General features: G+C 33.9%; 1 protein-coding gene across 2 annotated transcripts; it reads right to left on the bottom strand.

Annotated features, from left to right (window-relative positions):
* Positions 1 to 10,276: 10,276 nt before the first annotated feature.
* LOC108996230 (cytochrome b561 and DOMON domain-containing protein At3g25290-like) lies at positions 10,277 to 13,277 on the bottom strand. 2 transcript variants are annotated; one of them, XM_018972003.2, is made up of 4 exons: positions 12,566 to 13,277; positions 11,774 to 12,028; positions 11,043 to 11,221; positions 10,277 to 10,846 (listed from the first exon to the last, which is right to left on the bottom strand). In XM_018972003.2, exons 1-3 carry the CDS (start codon positions 13,187 to 13,189, stop codon positions 11,063 to 11,065), a joined length of 1,038 nt encoding a protein of 345 aa, XP_018827548.1. In that variant the 5' UTR covers positions 13,190 to 13,277; the 3' UTR covers positions 10,277 to 10,846; positions 11,043 to 11,062. The 2 variants fall into 2 exon arrangements, with proteins under 2 accessions (XP_018827548.1, XP_018827547.1); XM_018972002.2 differs by lacking the exon at positions 11,043 to 11,221 and having other exon boundaries at positions 12,566 to 13,269.
* Positions 13,278 to 21,317: the final 8,040 nt, after the last annotated feature.

Here is a 21,317-nt window from a genome sequence, read left to right as displayed (position 1 = left end):
CGAAGGGTCAAAAATCTGTTCAATCAAACAAGTCTTGGCGCGGAAGTAATTTATTTTGCCAGGAAAGTTCAAAACCATTCGAACCGAAATTGTGTTATTCAAACGTGATATATTTGGTGGCAAAATTTGGCGGGAAGGTTTCTAGACCATTCACACGACACATATTTTGTTCGAACATATTTGAACACTACATTTATCCATTCGAACGTATATTCGAACACCAATTTAAAAATATTTTAGTGATTTCTTTTATATAAAATAAGATTTTTGGTTAAACAAATATTATCATCCATGTACCACATAATATAAATCAATAATTACTAACTCTATATTTTTGAAACAATTAGTAAAGTTTTTAAATTTCCAATATGCCACCTCGTCACCATTTTCGCAAAACCTGATTTCTAAGCTGATCTACCTCGCCCACCCTTGCTTGTAACCTCTGAGACATGGTCGTTATTGCAGCATCATACTGAGCACTAAGCATTCTGGCTCCTGCAACAACCTTGGCATCAGTTCTGCTAGCAAAATGCATCTCTGCTCCCATAATGATGTTGATGGCCTCAACAGAGAAAATTAGTGGTTAAGGCGTAATCAATTCCTAATTCAAATAAGGAATATTGTTGGAAGAGTGTTGCTCAACCATGATTTCGTTCGGGATATGTAGAAGACTAGGTCAGTGAGCAATGAGAGAGTTTGTTCTGTGAGTTTTCAAAGGATGATTTTTGGTCCTTTAAATAGAAACCTAGAGAATTTCGAAACTCTGCAAGAGTTAATCCTGTAGGGACCAAGGGGCGGGGCTCGAGACTTTCAACATTTGTTGGGACCGGGGGGAAGTTGGTTTTATATTATATAGTATAATTTGTTTGTTTGAATGAATATTGTCCCTATTCGAATGGATAAGTATTGTGTTCGAACTATTAGAGTAGTGCATCAGATTTTGCTCAAACCAAATTTTATCATAAAATGTGTTTGGAGAGAAACTTGGCTCCAAATCCATAAAATATATATATATATATATATATCCATTCAAATGGAATATTAATCCATTCGAATGGATATTTGGCATATGAGTGTTTTTGCGAACGGGTAGCTTGTTCGTTTGAATGGTTATAGCTTGAATTAAAATGCGCTGAATTTAGGAGCCATTTTGAAATTTTCGCGTTCCAACGGTAAAGCTCAATTAAAACGCGCTTAATTTGGGCGCCATTGTGAAATTTTCATGTTCGAATGTGTCTTTGCAGAATTTAAAACCTATACATGCAGTCATTTTTCACGAGGATCACTATATTTCTCTTCATTTACACCGTCGATTGCAGAGAGGAGTAGCGAGCTTGAGAGAGAGAGGAAAGGTTTTAGAGAGAGAAGAATAGCAAAAGTGAGAGTGATTTTTTATATTGTATATTTTTTTGAAAGGTTTGTGTGTTGATAGTGTGTAAATCCCTTAAGGTATGTTGAGCTTAAGGTGTGTTGAACTTAAGGTATGTTTTTTATTTAATGCAAATATTAGATTTCGAATTTGAAGAATTGATTTGTTAGATGGTTTCTAATTCTTCTAATTGTTCATGTATAGGTTTCGATTGCACAAAGAGAGAGAGGGGTAGCGAGCTTGAGAGAGGGGAGAGGTTCTAGAGAGAGAGGAATATCAAAAAGTGAGAGTATTTTTTATACCGTGTATTTTTTGAAAGGTTTGTGTGTTGATAGTGTGTAAATCTCTCAATGTATGTATTTTTTTCAATGCAATTATTAGATTTCGAATTTCAAGAATTGATTTGTTAGATGCTTTCTAACTGTTTATTTTTAAGTTTCAATTGCACAAAGAGAGAGAGGGGCATCAAGCGTGAGAGAGAGGAGAGGTTCTAGAAAGAGAGGAAATGTTCTAGAGAGAGGAATAGCAAAAGTGAGAGTGATTGTCTTTTTGTTATTTTGTCCTAGAACATTTGAGCAATTATGATGTTTAAATTACATTGGTGTAATATTAGTATGATATTTTTAATTAAATTTAGTTATGTATGATGAGTACCGTTCGAAACGAAAATACCCAATTCGAATGGTAAATTACAATTTGTAAATATGCGATAGCTCTTGACCTTGTGTTCGAACAAACAAAGAACCATTCGAACGGGCTGGATTTACTTGTAAGAAATCATGCCCGTTCAAGTAAATCCAGCCCTTTCGATCAGACAGAGTTTTGAACATATAAGGTCTGTTCAAACAGCTAAATTTTTGTTCGAACAAAAATAATATGAAAAATTTATTTGTTTGAACAGACATAATCTGTTCGAATACTCTGTCCATTCGAACATGATCAAATATATTTAGTTGTTCGAATCAAGTTGATGTATCATTCTAACCTTACGTGTTTGTTCGAACATAATTATTTCCGTTTGAACCATTTTTTGGGATAAAAATTGTTCGTCTCCAAAAAAAAACCCGTTCGAACGCCTTCGACTAGTTCCGCCCAATTTTGGGACGAAAATCAGATTTCATCTTAAAAAGCTTTTTGCGACTGTCTTTTTGAGACAACTTAGAGAATAAATTTTTTCATCTCAAAAAACGTTTGGAGACGAAGATTGAGTTTGTTTAGACAAAATGATTTGTCCTAGAAAACCCATTTTCTTGTAGTGAATACTTTCAAATTAATACTTAACAACTTTTTAATCACTACAACTTTATAATCATTACAACATTTTCTTTAATTTCCCAAAACTCAAAAAATACTTAACTCAAACTATCTCACTACTATTTACAAATCATCTTACTACTATTCACAAAATTATCATTTCATCTCATTTCTCTAAAGAACTCTATAAATGATCTCAATCAATCTCATCTCAACATCCAAACACCATTTAAATACAAATAATTTTAAATTTTAAATTTTTAAATTTTTTATCTAATCATTAAAACTTTTCCAAACTTTCAAATAAAACATAAAAACAATTCAATTTTTTCAAATCTCAAAATAAAAATTATATTAAACAACTATATTTTAACAATATTGTAACTTTATAGTATTTTTATTTAGTTTTTTCTATATCATTTTTCAAAACTCTATAAAACACCGTAACTCAAATAATTTTATTACTATTCACAAACTATCTTACTACTATTAACAAATTTCTCATCTCATTTCATCTGTATAACCAAATGAGGCATAAATTTTAGCTCTTAAATAAGCTCAAGCTTGGGGTATTAAAATACATGGTACCAAAAGGAGACTCCCATGGGGTCATTTCACTGGAAGATCAATTCAGTATCGATGGATATCAGATTCTTTTCAAACAATTTTTACAATTAAAATAACAAGAAAATAAATCAATCTCAAAATCAAGATACACATAATATTGCACAACTATATTCGAATATATACACCCCTGATCACCATTCTACAATAATTCTTTTTCAAACAGTTTTTACAATTAGAGTAACAAGAAAATAAATCAATCTCAAAATCAATATACGCATAATATTGCACAACTATATTCGAATACATACCCCTGATCATCACCATTCCGCAATGTTTATTACCCTTTAATAGGGACAAAGATGAACCTCTCTAGTCTATATTTAATTAAACAGCAATGCAACTCTTTTTAGTTATTAGAAAATGATTATACAATTATTTTTATAATTCTCTACACAATTTTATTTCAAATTACATATGTTTTGTAAAATAACTTATAAAAAAAAACACCTTCCCGAATTGTGTATAGTAGATATTCATAACACACGAATGTTTCCACTGTGCCTTCCTACAGAACATTTTCACATTTGATAGGGTACATGGCTAATCTTTCTGACATATATTCCAAAACACTGTATTTGTAATCATGTTTGCAAAATCAAGGGTTAAACCCCCCCCCCCCCCAAAAAAAAAAAAATTGAAGCCAAAATTACAAGTTTGGTGAACCTTATTTCACCAACAATTAGTGCAGTTTGGTTGTGAGACATGAGCATGTGGAAATTCGATTTAGGATTGTGTAGTTAGTAGGAAAAAATGTGAATAATAACAGGAGGTTATCATATATCAGCTTCTGCTTACTACACGACCTTAATGTAGTTACATTAAGGAACAAAAGCTATAAAGAAAGGCCCTTCACAGCCAGTTTACATAAGAAGCATCCACATACAGCTGGCCTCCAAGTTTGTTTCACAGCATTTATTATTTATGATGCTTTTCACCTACTTTACCTTTTACCTTTTCAGATTTGGAGAGATTATATAATTCATGGTTCTTCTAAGAAATTTATGATAGTAATAATGATAATTAAAGTTATGGCAAATCAAAATCAGATACGCTGGATTTCTTGTCACAACAATACATGAGGTGATGACCTGAGTTTGTAACAGAACTTTCAAAGTTTCCAATCTTCCTTTTGTACCAAAATCACTGTGAAGATATGCATACTTCACCTCCAATTCCATGGTTAGATAGTTGCTAAAGAAACAGGCTTGGACATAGATTATATTTTTACTATAGTCTCAACAAAGTTTTAATATGATCCACATTGCCCTCGTCCTCTCCTCTCTCCCCTTTTGGTTGGTACTTGTTGATGATCAATCACTCAGTTCCTTGAATACACTGAAATGTGTGGGGAATTTTACTATGATGCATGTCTGCTTACCTGTGTAAAGTTAATTAAGAACCATACTTTTGTTGAGAGGAGGCTGACAATTGTTAGTTTGGAGCTTGACCCTCTTGGTAGGTTTCAACTCTCAATTTTTGTACATCTACTTGCTAAAGTTGCTCGAGAAATCTATTAATGCGTTATACAAACAGTACAGCTCTACCCAAATTTGTCTCATATATAGACATAAATATATCTCCCTGTGTGTGTGTTTGGGGTGGGGGGAGTCCAAGTTGAAATTCTTCTTGTATGTCTCCTGGTTAACTTATGTGCAGGTGATAGCTGCAATGTGTTCAAAAGTGTCGTTTATCAGCAGTGCAATAGTGAAAGCTACTGGTTGTGGTGTGTATTTATATTTCACTGCTATTACTATTATGTATTCTTTTTTACATTGATCAAAAGATGAACTGTCACCTACATGATTACTTTTCTATAATGTTTTCTATAATGCTTTTGCTGCTTGGAGTACCCCCAGCCTAAGTGAATTTGATTGTTCATTAGAAATGGTTGGTGGTTGCTGTGTTTAGGCTGTAACGCCCCGACCCCGAGGGTCCGAAGAGTTAACTCATATAATCTGATAATCAACTCCAACAATCCTAATGTATTTCCAAATCCAAGAATATATACTTCCAAAACTTCAAATCAAATGGAAATACTTCAAATTAATAAACCATACATACTCACATATCAAATCCTCAATCCAACAACCCAAATAAAAATATCAAATCTTCTTCAGATCCCAAATAACAAACTGAAAATAAAATAAAATAGACATAAGTCTCCATAAACCGTCTAAATCCATAGAAATCAACTTAATAAATACATAACATCCAACTACAATACTAATACTGTGATATACCCAATATCTATTCACAGATAATCTTGTCCACAACCTCTAATACTGATCATCAGCTAAACTATCAATGTCTTCTGAAAATATTATGAAGATTAAGGGGTGAGTTATCAACAACTCAGCAAGCAGAGGACATATACTAGCATGTAAACATGAGCATTTATAACGTTCAGTATGCAAATAAAATATTTACCTTCAGAATGCAAAAACAATATATTTACTCTTGAAATGCATAAACAAACTTGGCACAAAAACACCAGAGCGAAATTTTCAGGAAGACAAACTTATTCGCTAAAAGAAAATCCTTTGACATATCCAAACTGAAACATTGTATTCATAGTATCACATCGGGACAAATACCATGTTTAACTCCGGTGGTAGGGTTATAAACCACCATTATATCCGTGACTGGGCCATATACCATGTTTTAACCCCCGTAATAGGGTTATAAACCACCATTATACCCGTGACTGGGCCGTATACCATGTTTTACCCCCGTGGTAGGGTTATAAACCACCATTATACCCGTGGCTGGGCCGTATACCATGTTTCACTCCCGTGGTAGGGTTATAAACCATTATTATACCCGTCGCTGGGCCTTAACAGAAACAGAACGGAACATCATCCGAATAAGATCACATTCATATACAGAATTAGAACTTCATGCCAAGGTTTTCAGATGACACATCATATCGAAACAAAATACTGAATAGCTTCAGATCATTTCACATGTTCAAAATAAACAGAATCAAAGTATTTTCATTTATTCATAGAAAAAACTTTTAGATTTTCATATTCACTCTTTTGCATAGTTCAGAAACAAAATGCACAAAATTAGCTCATGTCTACATCAGTTATGACATAAAATACTTTCTCTTATATAGAATTTATGGATATGCAAAATAAACATTTGAGGTCGTTTATAGATTTATTTTAAAAAATAAATATGCTTATTTTCAAAGTCAACCTCATTTCATTTCTTTTATGCAAAACTAGTACATGAACCCCGCTTACCTGACTTTCGTGTACAAGATATGACTTGGATCTGTCCTCTAACAGTATCACAACCTAAAACAATAAACATATACTACATAATTAATAATTCAAACAGGTATACCACTAAACTCAATTAATAAAACTTAAACCAGCCCCTTTTTAATCTAAAATTCTTCATAAGGTAAAACTGGACAGCCCACTTCAAACTGTTAATATTTTCACTCTAGCACCACCAAGTAATTTCCACCCAACCGCCACTTAACCCAACTCGAACAGCCTAAAAATAACTCAAAAATTAACACTAAACAGTCCCAATAACTAACCCAAAATAGTCTCACAAAACCGTCCAAATAATCATACTCCTCAATTTCAAAACTTCCAACATAAGCAACCACACCCCAACAGATAAAACACCTAAATACCATAAATTACATAGGTAATAAATTGTCAAAAGCTTACTGTAGTAGTGTAATTCTAACCAACGCTACAACCATATCAACAACATTTTACCACATTTCACAATCCAACAATATGATATCCAAATACTACCAAAGGCTTCAGGAGAGACTTACCTAAAAGAGTCACGAAAGCTTCAAACCACCTCAAACCAAAACAACCCACTGAAGTCTACGTCCAAAAAAAATTCACAGCAATCTCTAGTGAAAGAGATAGTGGCTTGCACAAGGAAGGATTGAGGGTCTGAGTGTGTGTACGGAAAGTCAAGATAGAGTGGTTGTGTGCGTGGAAAACAAACCAAAGGAAAATAGAGTAAAAGAGGGTCTGTGTGTGTACAAAAACTGGAGATAGAATAAATAAATTTAGAGTGAGATCAGTGGGTGGTAGAGATAGTTACCGACAATAGCGCTCTTGAAGAGAGGACTCGACGACGGCACCAAGGTTTCGAGACCCACGAGGAAGCTACACAGTGCCAAAAGTCAAAGACGAAAAATTACGAAACTGTCGGTGAGGTTAGGAAAAACAGAGAACGAGAGATGTTGGCTCACCTTCGAGGAAATCAAGATTTCGAGGCTCACGGAACACGTAGCGCAAGCCAAGGATGAACCAAAAGGAAAAGAATCTGCGTAAGAGAGAGTCTGAGTAGTTCAAAATGCAGTGAGAGAAATTTATGTGTGAGAAACTGAAAACATAATCGTAGGAATGTGGGAAGAGACCCACGGGATGGGAGGTTTGCGGAACTGCAGTGCAAAAGAAAGCAAAAACTCACGAAGAAGAGAAACAGTGCTGTAGAAAGGAAAAAAAAAAACACTCACCAAACGATGTTGTTCGAGCCTCCCTTCAAGTGATCACCCTGGGCCGGGCTTCGTACAATTGGGCTGGCTTCAACAGAAACTGGGCTTAGAGCCCACGTATTACGTCGGCCCATCAGGTTGACTGTCTATAAATCTTGGCTTCTCACCCCATGATATAGGTTTCTAGCCCGTTCAATTAGCCATTTTTCATTTGTAGGGGGGAAAAGAAAAAAGAATGCAGATGTGAGGTATAGCAATTGTACATTTGTGAGCACCATTATCAGAAGGTACCAACAAGAATTATGCACATTGGCAATCAAACAGTGCAATTTATTTTTGCATGTCCTAACAGCAGGAGATCATTTTTAGGTTTATTCATTTGCCTTTTATGCAAAGACGAGTTGAAACTCGATTTTTTATTACAGGTAATATATTTTATATTTGGCATATTTGCCAACAGGTCACTTATTTTTCAAGTAAATTTAAACTTGTTCATAAATTTATAAAGTCACATCAAACCACCCACGCCGAAAAAATGATATTCATACAACTATTTTCACAACTTTGTTTTAAATTATGGACATTTTTGTAAAATAATTTTATAAAAATAAATTTATAAGTAATTTGAAGTGGTATGTCAAATTTTTTTTTACTGTAAAGTAGATATGACATATCACATAAAGTTATATCAGTTTATGAGTTAACTTTTACGAAATTCTTTTCTGGATCATTTAAAAATCAATTTGTGCAAATATTTTACTTCACTAAAAATAAATTTCTTTGTTAGAGTTTTATGAAAGTTGTAAGTTAATTATTGTCCATGTATCTAAAGAAGAGATTTCTTAAAGACAAATCCATTTGTATTTTTCAAAATACAACATTTGAGAATATAAGGTCAAATTATTAAAATTGACATGTTAAATCATTATATTAAAAAAGATTAATACTTTACGATTCACTTTTTTTTTTTTAATCAATCTTGTTGATTAAATTTAAATAATGGTACAAAATATCGGTTTCTTTTAAAAATTTAAAGGTTTGATGTATCTTTGATAGTCTGAAAGACAAAATAAAAAATCTTTAATGATTCTTTTTCTTTGTTTTTTCTAGTTACGCTTGTTTATGTTTTTCATGGTAAAGAAGAATAAATAAATAAACAAGTGCCAACCGAATAAGTTAGCTATATATAGTCATTAATTTAGTTCTAAAAACTGATGAACAAATATTTCACCAACAAATATTCTCTCTAATTCATACTATTAATTATCATGTTTTCTTTTAAATATGTTTGATATATATATATATATATATATATATATATATTATTTTAAGAGTAATGCTACGTAGAGTTATGGAGTGCTCAAGTGCCGTACAGTCATTTTAAAAAAGAGTAAGGTCTATTATTAAAAAATTAATTTCTTTTATGTGGGTCTCGTATTTATTTATTTTTTTTCAAAGTGACTACACAACACTTACACATTCAATTCTGTAAATATCATTTCTCTTTTTAATGAGATCAAAATATTATGCTTTTTTTTTCTTTCCAAGATAATAATAGATTGACCACAAAAACCAATGTAAGCAGAGCTGATAATTGCAATTTACTTGTCAACAAAATTGCCACCTACTCTATAATTGCAATATAACCTCTTTTCCTTTTTCAAAGGCCATGGTCCAAACTATCTAATAATTTTACAAGGAGAGAATCAAATTCATCAAATATCTTCGTTTTTTTTCAAAATCAGATTATTTAATTACATAAGATAATTAAAAAATCGTTACTTATCTAATTTGTGACAAAAAAAAAAAAAGGGTACTTATTACGTAGACAAGGGGACGTGGAATACGTGTGGATTAGAGGTTATCGTCAAAACATCACTTTAGCAAAAGCATAATCAAAGTGCTTCTATGTCAATTTTTTTTTTCTTTTGTAATCTTCCACATATTTAGGTAAGTTGCACCAACCTTGACAACCATCCTTCAAAGGAAGGGCATGTCCCTCCTGGTATTGAGGGAGAGGCCGATGCATCGAGAATCCCAAAAAGGAGCAAAATAAAAAGGGCTTAATTACTCTGTTTTGGTGGTTAAATTTGAATTAAGTGGGACTTTAGTGCTTAATCAACAAGTTTAGGATTCCAAAAGAAAGGTCATCTATTCAATCCCCATTTGGAAGAAACTCGAGAAATTTCCTACCAGCTTGTTGTATAGATTGCAAAAATATGTGCTCCCATTTGCTTTGCCCGTCATGATCAGTATTCAGAGAACCAAAAATGGGTGACAGGTCTTTATGGTATGGCTGCCAATTGAATTATTCGGGGTTAAGTTTGCTATTTTGTTGATACAGTACCTATGCACACAATCTATAACTTTGGCAACCACTTTGAAATCAAGTAAGAGCTTTGGGACTGTGAAAAGAGCTTTTAGGAGCGGAAGCCACTAGCTGTTCAAGAGGAATCCCTTTTCAGTAGCCTGATAGTGATGTCTGCAATCTAGAAAGTAAGAACAATAAGATTCTAGATACTGATAAAAGAATTAACGGGAAATCATGGAGGAATAATTCTCTTTCAAGTTTCTTGTCAATAGGCAGGCATCCTTGAAAGTTTCATCAATCAAACCTCCGGAAGACAGAAGACATGTATAGCTGAAAGATTGAACAATCTTTATGTGTACAATATCCTAGAGAAATCAAGCTGTCATACACAAACCAAACAAAAGTTTGGAAGAGAAAGTTATATCACAAATCAGGAAGAGAAGGATATTACAAAATCAGTATCTGCCATGAGAGAACGGCACCAAATGTATTTGAACCTAAATGAGCAACTAATGCCTGCCTTCTTCATTGTTGAATCCATCTAGCGCTTGGTGGAATTGCTGGATTTCCTCTTCAAGACTACAATCCATGTAATCGCTTCCAACAAGAAGGCAATCGCACCCAATACAATGATCAGAATCATGTAAGCTGATTTCCATTTCTTTGCAGGTTGCAAGATGTCATAACCTTTAAAAATATTGAGAATGCAAAGGACAAGTATGGCGTATCCAATGGCATGGTGGTAGATATTCCAATACAAGCGGTACTTGTGGTCCTTCTTTGGCCTCAAGAATAAAGCAAAGATCTGTAGAAGCCAACAAGGATGTTCCATCAGTAGAAAATTAGGCATCACAGCATGTTACCAAATTATACAAATGCCGCCATTTGAAGCCAACAAGATGTATAAACAAACAAAAACAAGATGTCATTTCACTGACTCTCAAGATTACGCCATTTGGGGTGTTGAATGTCAATAAATGCATGTAAAGGGAATAACATACACATGACTCCCTCTCAGTAATCAAGAACAAGGCATGGCTGTCGGCAAGGCTTTGCCATTCACGGCAGGCAAGTAAAGGTTGTTCGTTGATTTGGTTTCAACGGTGCTGTAGCCTCTGCCGGAGATGGAAGTGGCCTTCCGAGTTCCAAAGATAATTGATGGAGAACTCTGCTTTACATTCTGTGCAGAAGAAATAGAAAAAACATAGCAGCCTTTTCAGTTCTCTTTGGTCCTGAAAATTGAAATTCCTTAGACAAATTCCACCATTTGAAGCCAACAAGATGTATGAACAAACAAAAACAAAATACAGCAACATTACTCAACACAACCTCAAACGTGGAGCTCTAACATTCCACAGTTTCTTTCACTTACAAATTAATATCTTTGAGGCAAAAAAAAAACGAAGGCCGAAACCTCTTTGAACTCCAACATTAATTAAGAAAAAAGAAAGTGGGGGTTGACCAAAAGGTTTAAGTACCAGTGGCAAATATAGCATACCTAATTCCTCTTCAATATTTTGAGCATCTAGCAACTTCAATATCCTAAAGCTCGACTAAGGCTTTGAATACTTATATCAAACATTCGGATAAGAAATTCAGTTTAATACATAGAGAAACAACAATCACCAATGAGTCACTGACAACTTTATGGAGCTTACGACAACATACAAAACTAACTAATCACCAGATAGCAAAAGATACCACGTTTCCACATTCTGTGAAATGACATTACCTGCACTGTGGCGAGGCAAAAGAGGGCTATCCCGATATTGCGGTGATCAGTGAATTGGACCCCCTCTGACTCACTTCCAAGCTTAAGACCAATCCCCCAGCCAGCCACCCCGATTGCATAAGCAGATACTTGGCACAAAACATGAAGATAGAACCATGCCGGATCCGCAGACTCAAAAGTCCTCATGTACCTCGCAACGATAGCCCCAATAGGAAACAGAATGCCCCAACTGACGACATTCAGTATTCCATGTATCTGGCAACCAAGAGAAAGACAAGGCACATTCAGCAATTTGTTAACAATCCACAGAATCGATTACATAAATAAAGGATAAAGCAAGCGTGCCAATAAAAAAGGGTTACAGCAAGCTTTGTATGTTCTCAAAATTGCAGCAAAAATCTATACGAGATATCAACAAGAATAATAAATATTGCACTTGTTTTAGATTTAATTGACGTGAGACTTCCCAATGATTATATCCCTGATAAACAATAAATATTAGAAACTGAAATATTCTCTAGAACTTTATGCAAATTAAAGATACTTTCCTCTTAATTTTGAAGTTTTTTCTAAGGGAGAAAAGTAAGAGAGAAAATAACAACTATTAGACATCCAATCTAAAATGTACTCCCACAAACTATCACGAAAAGTTTGCAGCTCCTGGGCACCCAGTACCACCTTACCATGAATTTACAGTTTCCCAAAACGCTAAAAAAAGAGAATCGTTCCAATAATCAAAGAAATGGAAAAAAAATGGGAAAGAAATGAAGTAAGAGGGAAAACAAAACCCACATTTTTCATCTTGGTCCTGGAGTCCGCTCCGGAGGGAGAGGCCATCTGTTCCCCAACCAAACTTAACGTGGTCTTGGCGTTCAAATTGGCCGTTTGCAACTCATGCTGGTCCGGCAAGCCAGCGGTGATGGAGGGACCCACCTGCCAGACCTGGTTAACCGTTTGTGCATTGCCGGGGACCTTCACCTTGGCAAAGAGCCTCATGACGCCACCGTCAGACTCGGCACTCAGGTCCCAAACCTCGAAGGAGATCTTAGATTCCGTGATGGGGCCGATTTCCTTTATGTTGTAGGTCTTGACGGTCATGGCGTCGCCGTCGGACTTGAAGGCAAGAAGGGTCTGGGCGCCCTTCATGCCCGTCCCAGTTGGGTTGATGGCCCACGCGATCCAGCCATCGGACTTGGGCGGAGGGGCGATGAAAGCGATGGAGAGGGAAGAGTTGGACTGGTCGTAGGTCCAGTGGAGGTAGGAAGAAAGCCTGGGGAGGTCAAGGCACTGTTTGTAGACGGCATTGTTGGTGAAGCTCTGGGAAGTACATGTGAGTGAGTGAACCGGAGAGATTACAAACAGAGCCGAGAGGGAAAGAAGAAGAAAAGCAGAAGCAGAGGATAGAGGAGAAGCCATTGATGAAGCTTCTGCACGAGAACAGAGGAGTAAAGAAAGAGAACAGGTGGCAAAGAGAGAGCCGAGAAAGTCGACGGAGAGGCAAGGACTATATCATTTTCCATTTTATTAGTTGAGAAGAAAAGGCCAAAAACGGCCCAGCGCGCCGATTTTGCAGGTGTCTTGCAGCGGCAAAAAAAGTCGAATTATAGGGCGGACACGTGTCTTGTTGATGGCCGCAGTTAGTACGGAAGGTACTGGGTTCATGGGTTGCATGGTTGTACTGTTGATGGCTCGGACAGGCGTTGGCCGCGTTGCATGGTTGTACTGTATACATAACATATCATGTAAAATTATCGACGAAGATAATAAAATCTTTATTCGAATTTTGAAATATTAAATGCATTATAAAATCTATTTTATTATCTATCTTATATGAGAAATTCTATTTATAATTCTTATTTTTTATACATATAATATTGTTGATATAGAATATTTTCATATTAATTATGTCAAAAAATTATTGATATTTATATTTAATTTAAAATTATAATGGTTCTTACTGTGTTAATGTGGAGCAAAAATCAAAAGCAATTGATATTTTTTTTCTCTATGCCTTTTGATTTTGTCTTTTAATTGGACGTTTTATTTTTTTTTTCTTGAAATATATTTAAGAAGTTTATTTCTTATCCAAAACGATAAAAGATATTTACAATTGTGAATTGTATAACTGCTGCATAATCGTTTTGAAAAAATGAATAAAACATGAGATCGTTTGAAAAAAGATTAATTTTTTAATAGTGAATTATACTCTTTTTTAAAATGATTACGTAGCATTTACAAATTTTACAGTTATACGTAAAATTATTAATCCAAAATGTTTCATCTCGATCAATCAAATCAAGCAGTTCTTTGCTTTCTCTCTATAATTTCCAACAAAAATCCAATTTAACGAACTGCTGCTTGAATTGTAACAGACTCGTAAACTTTCCAATTATGTAAATTTCAATTTTATTGGATAATGTGTCGATCCTCACTCCATTAGTCCCAGATTGAAATTAATGCCCATTAGAGAAACAACAGAAAACATTCCAAACACCGGCCCGCTTCAACTCATTAGGAGAGATTAAGGGTGGGGAGGATATAAAATCCCCTGTCTGGCTGGGCTCGATTAGGAGAAATGACCATGTCCCTCAGGCTGGGCCAAGTTTATGCCAAAAGTCCAAGATGTTTAAACGGCGAACTTGATACGTGCTAAGGCCTTGGGCCTGGGCAAGAAGAAGCCCAGAGCCATGACAATAAGGAAGTCAATACGGAATGATGAGGCGCCAACATTCTTAACATCGTCCTCCATGCTCAAGCCATGATGTCAAGGAGACTGACACACGCACACATAGGGGTCGCAGCTAGGCCCCCTGCCCCCGATAGTGGGTGCGACATGACCCCCACTCCCTAGGATGTGTAGGGAATGGTCGCGCCACCAATCCACCACAAGGATGTGACCCATGCGAACTACGTCCCATCAGAGACCACAGTGTAACGTCCCGTATGAAAAACAGGTGCCTCCAACACAGAATATGGGGACCATCTCATTTAGCAGTATAAAAGCCGAACTCCATATAAGATATTAAGAATTAGGGATTATGCTCTTTTGCTTATTGGAATACTCTCTAAGAAGAAGAAACTGAGTTACGCATCAAAGGTTACCCACAACCCCAAGCCCCCATCTTATTTGTGTTGCAGGTGTCTGGATCAGATACCCAGTGTTAGAAACATGTTGTCAACAAAAGGACTTGTTTGGGAGTGAGATGATCCATCTCGTCTCATTTAAAATTTTTTCATAATTTCATTCTCAAATATCATTTAAACACAAACACTTTTCAATTACAAATATTCATCTTTTTCATTTAATCATTACAAATTTTTCAAACTTTCAAACAAAACACAAAAAATAATACATTTTCAAATTTCAAAACAAAAATAATATTAAAATATTATATTCTAATAATATTTAATTATATAATATTTTTATTCAACTTTTTTTTATCTCATTTTCTAAAATCAAATAAAATATCTTAACTCAAATCATTTCACTACTATTTATAAACTATTTTAGTACTATTCACATCATTCTCATATCATCTCACTTCCCAGACAAGTCCTAAAATGCAAGGTGGGGGTGAACGATCCACCTTATTTGTTTTCTTTAGGGGTGGCAATATGTGACACGACCCGTTAACCCAATACGAACACGACACGATAAAAGCGGGTTAGGATTTAGCCTTAACGGGTTCGGATCAAAACGGGTTGACCTGTTAAGACACGATTGCTTAACGGGTCACTAACGGGTCAACCCGTTATAACCCGTTATGACCCGTTAAGAAAATTAAATTTACCTTTATACCCTTAGACCTAAAGGATAGGAAGGACGCTCAACTTCCTTCTTCAAGTTCTAAATTTGTTTAGATCTGTGTTTTTAATTTTTTATTATATTTGAGATTGTAACATTAATATATTTACATTGTATGTTTTGTTTATTATATTTGGGATGTAATTTTAATAATGAATATTATTTCAAATTGTGTGGATAATATTTGTTTGGATTGTAATTTTAGACTTGTAGTTAGTTTTTTATTTTTTATAGATATTATTTATATTTAAATATTTATATAAAATCAATTAAGTCAAACGGGTCGTGTCGTGTCGTGTCGTATTGTGTATGTCCAACCCATTAACGTAAACGGGTTGAAAAGGAACGGGTCGGGTCGTGTCATGTCGTGTCAATTTATTTCTTATTCATTAACGGGTCGTGTCGTGTCGTGTCAACCCGTTATCTTACCGTGTCGTGTTCGGGTTTGGAATTTTGACACGAAATCCTTAACGGGTCGTGTTCGTGTTGACCCGTTAACTGTAATGTACATACCTTGACACGATACGAACACGACTCGTTAACACGATTTGACACCCCTAGACTTTTCTTATGATCAAAGCTTGAAAAATGAGAATAAAATTTGAACGAGTAATGGTATTTATTATGATAATATTATCCCTTTTGGCTTTCATTATTATTCCCTCAACATCCCATTACGCGATATTTATATTTCACTTGAGAATAAATCACTTGATGTTGCATTAAAAGATGTTAAGAGGATAATAATAAGAAAGATAGTGAATATAATTTCAATTTGAAATGGGCATATGATTGATTCAATTTGCTGATTAGAGCTATTCACAACAATTTTAAATCAAATATTTATTTAAAGCGTATTAAATATATATATATATAATGTCATTCAAGCATTTAAATTAATTTATACTATAATTTTAAGTATGATTTCATTTACAAGAATATAGTATTAATTTAAATAGTTTCAATAAGCATACAATCTATGTATTTGACCCCATTTATCATCATTTTTGCCTCAAATACTCTTGTGTACGAAGAAGATCAATATTTTTAAGTTATAAGGCCATGGGAATGGTAGTATTTTGTGTAAAACCACAAATTAAATAAAATACTCATACTCCCCTATTTTATTTATTTATTTTTATATTCAATTAAGTGAAAAAAAAAATACTCCATGTTTTTATCTTTCGAATTTGCTACCTCTTTTTATTAAATACAAGGATTAATAAAGTAATATATGTTTAGTTATCTTGTATTTATGTACAAGAAATATAAAAAGGAACTCATTTCTCAAACAAAATAATAATAATAATAAAGAGCTTTAAATTAGTTGAAATTTGTTCAAATGGGCTAGAAATGAGTTAGAATCTGATTGAATAGGCCCATTGGACCAGTTCTATGGGCGATTATTTAAATGTACTAAAATAGACTCGGTTTTCAACTGATTCAAAATTTAATTAGGAAATGAATTAATGCACAATACTATTTATTTTTAGACACGATATTCATATAATGCCATCTTAAACTATGCATGATGATATGCTGCAGATAAGGATGAACCTAAGTCAAGCACCTTCACAGATAAACACAATCTGCGGCAACATCTTTAATCTGCATTTTAAGCTGGATATGAACTGATGTCTAAGGTCACGCTCAGGAACCGGGGTTAAGGATAACAGTAATAATAGAAACAACCTTTTTCACATGTTTTAAAATAAAAGTATTTTTTAAAATGAAATACTTTAGATACCATAAAAATAAACTCAAAAATCGATATGATTTGATGTTGTACGTTAGATCGTAAAATTACTTTAATTATAAAATAGATCAATGTATCATATGAAATCGAAAATTAAGTCAATTTGTGAGTTTACGTTACTTTTATAAGTTATTTTACAAAAATACATTTTATTTAAAACGCAAAAAATATTGTGAGTGCATCATTTTCTAACAATCGAATGGAAAAATGAATGACCTAGCCTGAAGATTAATGAACAAAGATGCATGTAACAAAATTGGGGGTTAGCATTTCAAATTAAGGAGATTATCTTATGTGATGCGCACACTATTGGAATTAAATGAGAGTCTACATGGCAAGTAAATATTGAGGCTTTAAATCTGACCGGTCTAATTATTTTTTTCTATAAATGTTGTTTTCCATGGGTAGTTTTGCCTAGGGCAGAGTAAAAATCTGACAATCCGACTCCGAATCCGACTCCACTCCGACTCCGACTGTCGAAGTCGGAGTCAGAGTTTTTTTCCTCTTGAAAGTCGGAGTCAGAGTCGGAGTCATTGATGAACCGACTCCGGCTTCGCTCCGATCCGACTCCAACCCTCCGCCTCCGCCTCCGACGTGACCCTCCGACTCCGCCTCCGATTTTATACATATGTTATAAAAATATGTGTTTTTCTATATATTAATTATTTAAATTTTATACAACTATATCTTATATAGTTAGTTAAACTCAATAATATACTAGTTAAATAATATATTTATACTATAATATATAGACTAAATTTACTAATAATAGTTTAGTATATGACTATATATAAATATCATACTATTAAAAATTTACAATATTACTACCATGTTGTTCTAAATTACTAATGTATAAATATAATAGCATGTAATACTAATGTATATATAATATACTATAAACACTAAGATGCATAATAACATCAACATGTAATATTGTAATACATATACTAATGGATAAACACTAATCTATAAATTTATAATAACATATAATACTAATGTATAATAACTAAAGTATTATTCATATAAATTTTATATAACAATATCTTGTATTAATTATATTTTTTGACCTAATAAATTCTCAACATATTCATTTTGATAAATATATTAGTAATTCTAATATACATTAGTATAATAATTAGATTTATGGCCTAATACTAATACTATTAGTAAACCACTTTAAGCCTATATATAAATTATTATATAAAGCACTATAGTATTAATTACTAATACTATATTACTATGTGATACTATTAACTATAGTGATATATTAGTATTAGGCATTAGTATACTAATACTATTAGTGATATAGTTAGTGTAATATAATAATATTTATACTAATACTATTATATAGTTATACTAAATTAAAATCATTATAGCCAATATTAATATATAGTTATGCTAATCACTATAACTAATACTAATACTAATATAGACTATAGTTATAACTTATAGTATTATAACTTATACTAATATATTATATAGTTATACTAAATCACTATAACTAATACTAATATAATTATACTAATCACTATAATTATATATAGTATTAATAACTAATACTAATATAAGTATTAGTATAACTAATATTTATATATATTAATATATATATCAAGTATAAGAGATTAGAGATTTAATATATATATATATATATATCAAGTATATTAGTTTATTATTAATATTTCGTATACGGTACATTTTTTTTAATATTCATATATAATAATATATATCATATATATTTTTTTTTATAAATTTTCATATATATATAATATAAAATAGATTTATATTATTTAGTATACTACTACAATACGGCGTCGTTTCTATTGTAATAGGACTTTCTTTTTAATTTTTGAATGCATGTTAGTATGTTAATTGTTTTATTTAGTTGTATTTTTTGTTATAATCAAAAGTTTAATTAGTTTAGATTGTAATGTTAAGAAAATTGAAAATTGAAAGCTCACAAATTTTTTTTTTTTTTTTTAAAAAGTGGGTCAAATATGAAGTTAAAAAATATTAAAAAAAATAATAAAAAAATCCGACTCCGCTCCGACAAGTCGGAGTCGAAGTCGGAGCGGATTTTGTATGTCTCGGAGTCGGAGTCGGAGGTCAGATTCGACCTCCGACAAAGTCAGAGTCGGAGTCGGAGGTTGGGCCCTCCGACTCCGAAAGTGTCGGTGCTCAGCCCTAGTTTTGCCTAGGCTTGCAACATGCCATAAGCAGGTAGGCAGGCAGGCAGCCATTCTGCTACCTGACGGTCTGGGCGGATGCCCTCTTTTCATCCTGGCCATCCAATCCCATCTTATGCTCCAACAAAAATCAAACCAAACGAAATCAACTAACCAAAATCGAATGAAAATCCAATTAATAATTGAACGAGAATTGATTTGGTACCAGAGAACGTTGTGCAGTCGTGGATCTTTGGTTCGCAATTAGCAAACGTCGTCGTGTGACGGTAGATCTTTGGATCGTGACTAGCGAAACACAGCATCGAACTTACCGAAGATGAAGACGAAGAATGCGAAAAAGAAGAAGACGAAGACGAAGAAGAACATTAAGAAGAATACAAAGAATGCTAAGGGGGATCTATAGAAGAAGAACGCAAAGAAGACGAAGACGAAGAACAAGAAAAAGAAAAGGGCATAAACACGAGAAGAGAAGGATGGTCGAAGAAGACGAAGAGCTCAAAGACTCTTAAGATGTGGTGGGGAAAACTAGGGTTAGAGCACTGGCAATGGACTAGCCATTGCCAAGTCCAAGTCTAATTTGCATATGATTTTGAGATAAAATCTCTGGCATTGAAATCGGCAAAGTCATATTTTTCTAATTTTAGCTACAGTAAAATTCCCACGCTCGTCATACTTGGCGAGTACCTGTAGAAGGAGCAAATATGTATTTTATTGTTTCCGCTCTCTCTTTCCCTCGTATTTTTCATTTCCCTTGTATTTGCCCTCGTCTCTTTCTCTCGTCTCTCCCCCTCGTCTCGCCTTCGCATTTCATCTTTTTCCCTTTCCTTCACCCTTTTTTTTTGTAGCTCCATCGCGGCTTCTCTCCCTCTTCTATCCGTTTGCCATTTTTCAACCTCTAAAACTCATCTCCCTCTTCTTTCCCTCGCTCGTCTCTCCCTCTTCTCTCCGTTTGACATTTTCTTTTTCTGAAACTCCTCTCCCTCTTCTCTCTTCCTCAATCGATTTTCTCACCTTTCGTGGGTTGATCTTCGACAGTTGTGTAATTTCCCATCTCTCTCTCTCTCTCTCTCTCTCTCTCTCTCTATCGGCTTGGCTCAAGAACGCGACACTCTGTCTCGTTTTAGGTTGGTAAGACTACCGAAACTTTATTTGGGTAAGCTGTTCATTGTCGATTTTGAGTCTGAATTTGTGAATTTGTGAAATGGGTATGAATTTGTGGGACAAAAGGTTATTATCGTTGCTGATTTTTCTATAATTGGTATTACTGATTTGTATTGATGAATTTGTTGCTGATTTGTATTGAGTATTTTGAGTATGAATTCGTGTCCAGCCAAACATCCTCTCAGATTCTTAGAGTTGAGAGCCCATTTTTGTTTTTTGTGTTTTCGGTAACTACAATCCGTTGTAGTTATTAGAGTTGGTGTTTCTGTTTTCTAGAAGTTGGTTGCTTGGTTCTGTATTGTTGTTGCTGTTTTCTGAAGTTGGTTGCTTGGTTCGGTAACTACAATCCGTTGTAGTCATCTCAATTCTCAATTCATTTTCATCTCTACAGAAGTTGATTATTATTGTGGACCTGTTCGACAACATCAATTTGACCTTTAGAATTTGAATTCTTCTCATTGTAGTTGTTTTAAAACTACCCACCGGTCCACATGGTTCATGTATTAGTGCATTTGATCTTGGTATTGATGCATTCCATAATGAAGCTATTGTAAGGATTTTGGACTGATTCAATGCATCTCATCAACAAATTTTCCCTAATTTAAGCTAGCTCTCCTTTCATGTAAGCATGCTTTAGGG

Source organism: Juglans regia, chromosome 5 (genome assembly GCF_001411555.2).
Source record: "Juglans regia cultivar Chandler chromosome 5, Walnut 2.0, whole genome shotgun sequence".
Lineage (NCBI taxonomy): Eukaryota > Viridiplantae > Streptophyta > Magnoliopsida > Fagales > Juglandaceae > Juglans > Juglans regia.
Note: the sequence above shows the minus strand (reverse complement) of the source record. Positions and strands in the feature narration are given on the sequence as shown.

Coding starts and splice junctions, on each gene's coding strand:
- LOC108996230 (XM_018972002.2), bottom strand. CDS start 13,189: ATGGCTTCTCCTCTATCCTCTGCTTCTGCTTTTCTTCTTCTTTCCCTC. Junction 12,029..12,565: donor CCAGGACCAAGATGAAAAAT/GTGGGTTTTGTT, acceptor CTTGGTTGCCAG/ATACATGGAATACTGAATGT. Junction 10,847..11,773: donor TTTGCCTCGCCACAGTGCAG/GTAATGTCATTT, acceptor TGGCTTCTACAG/ATCTTTGCTTTATTCTTGAG.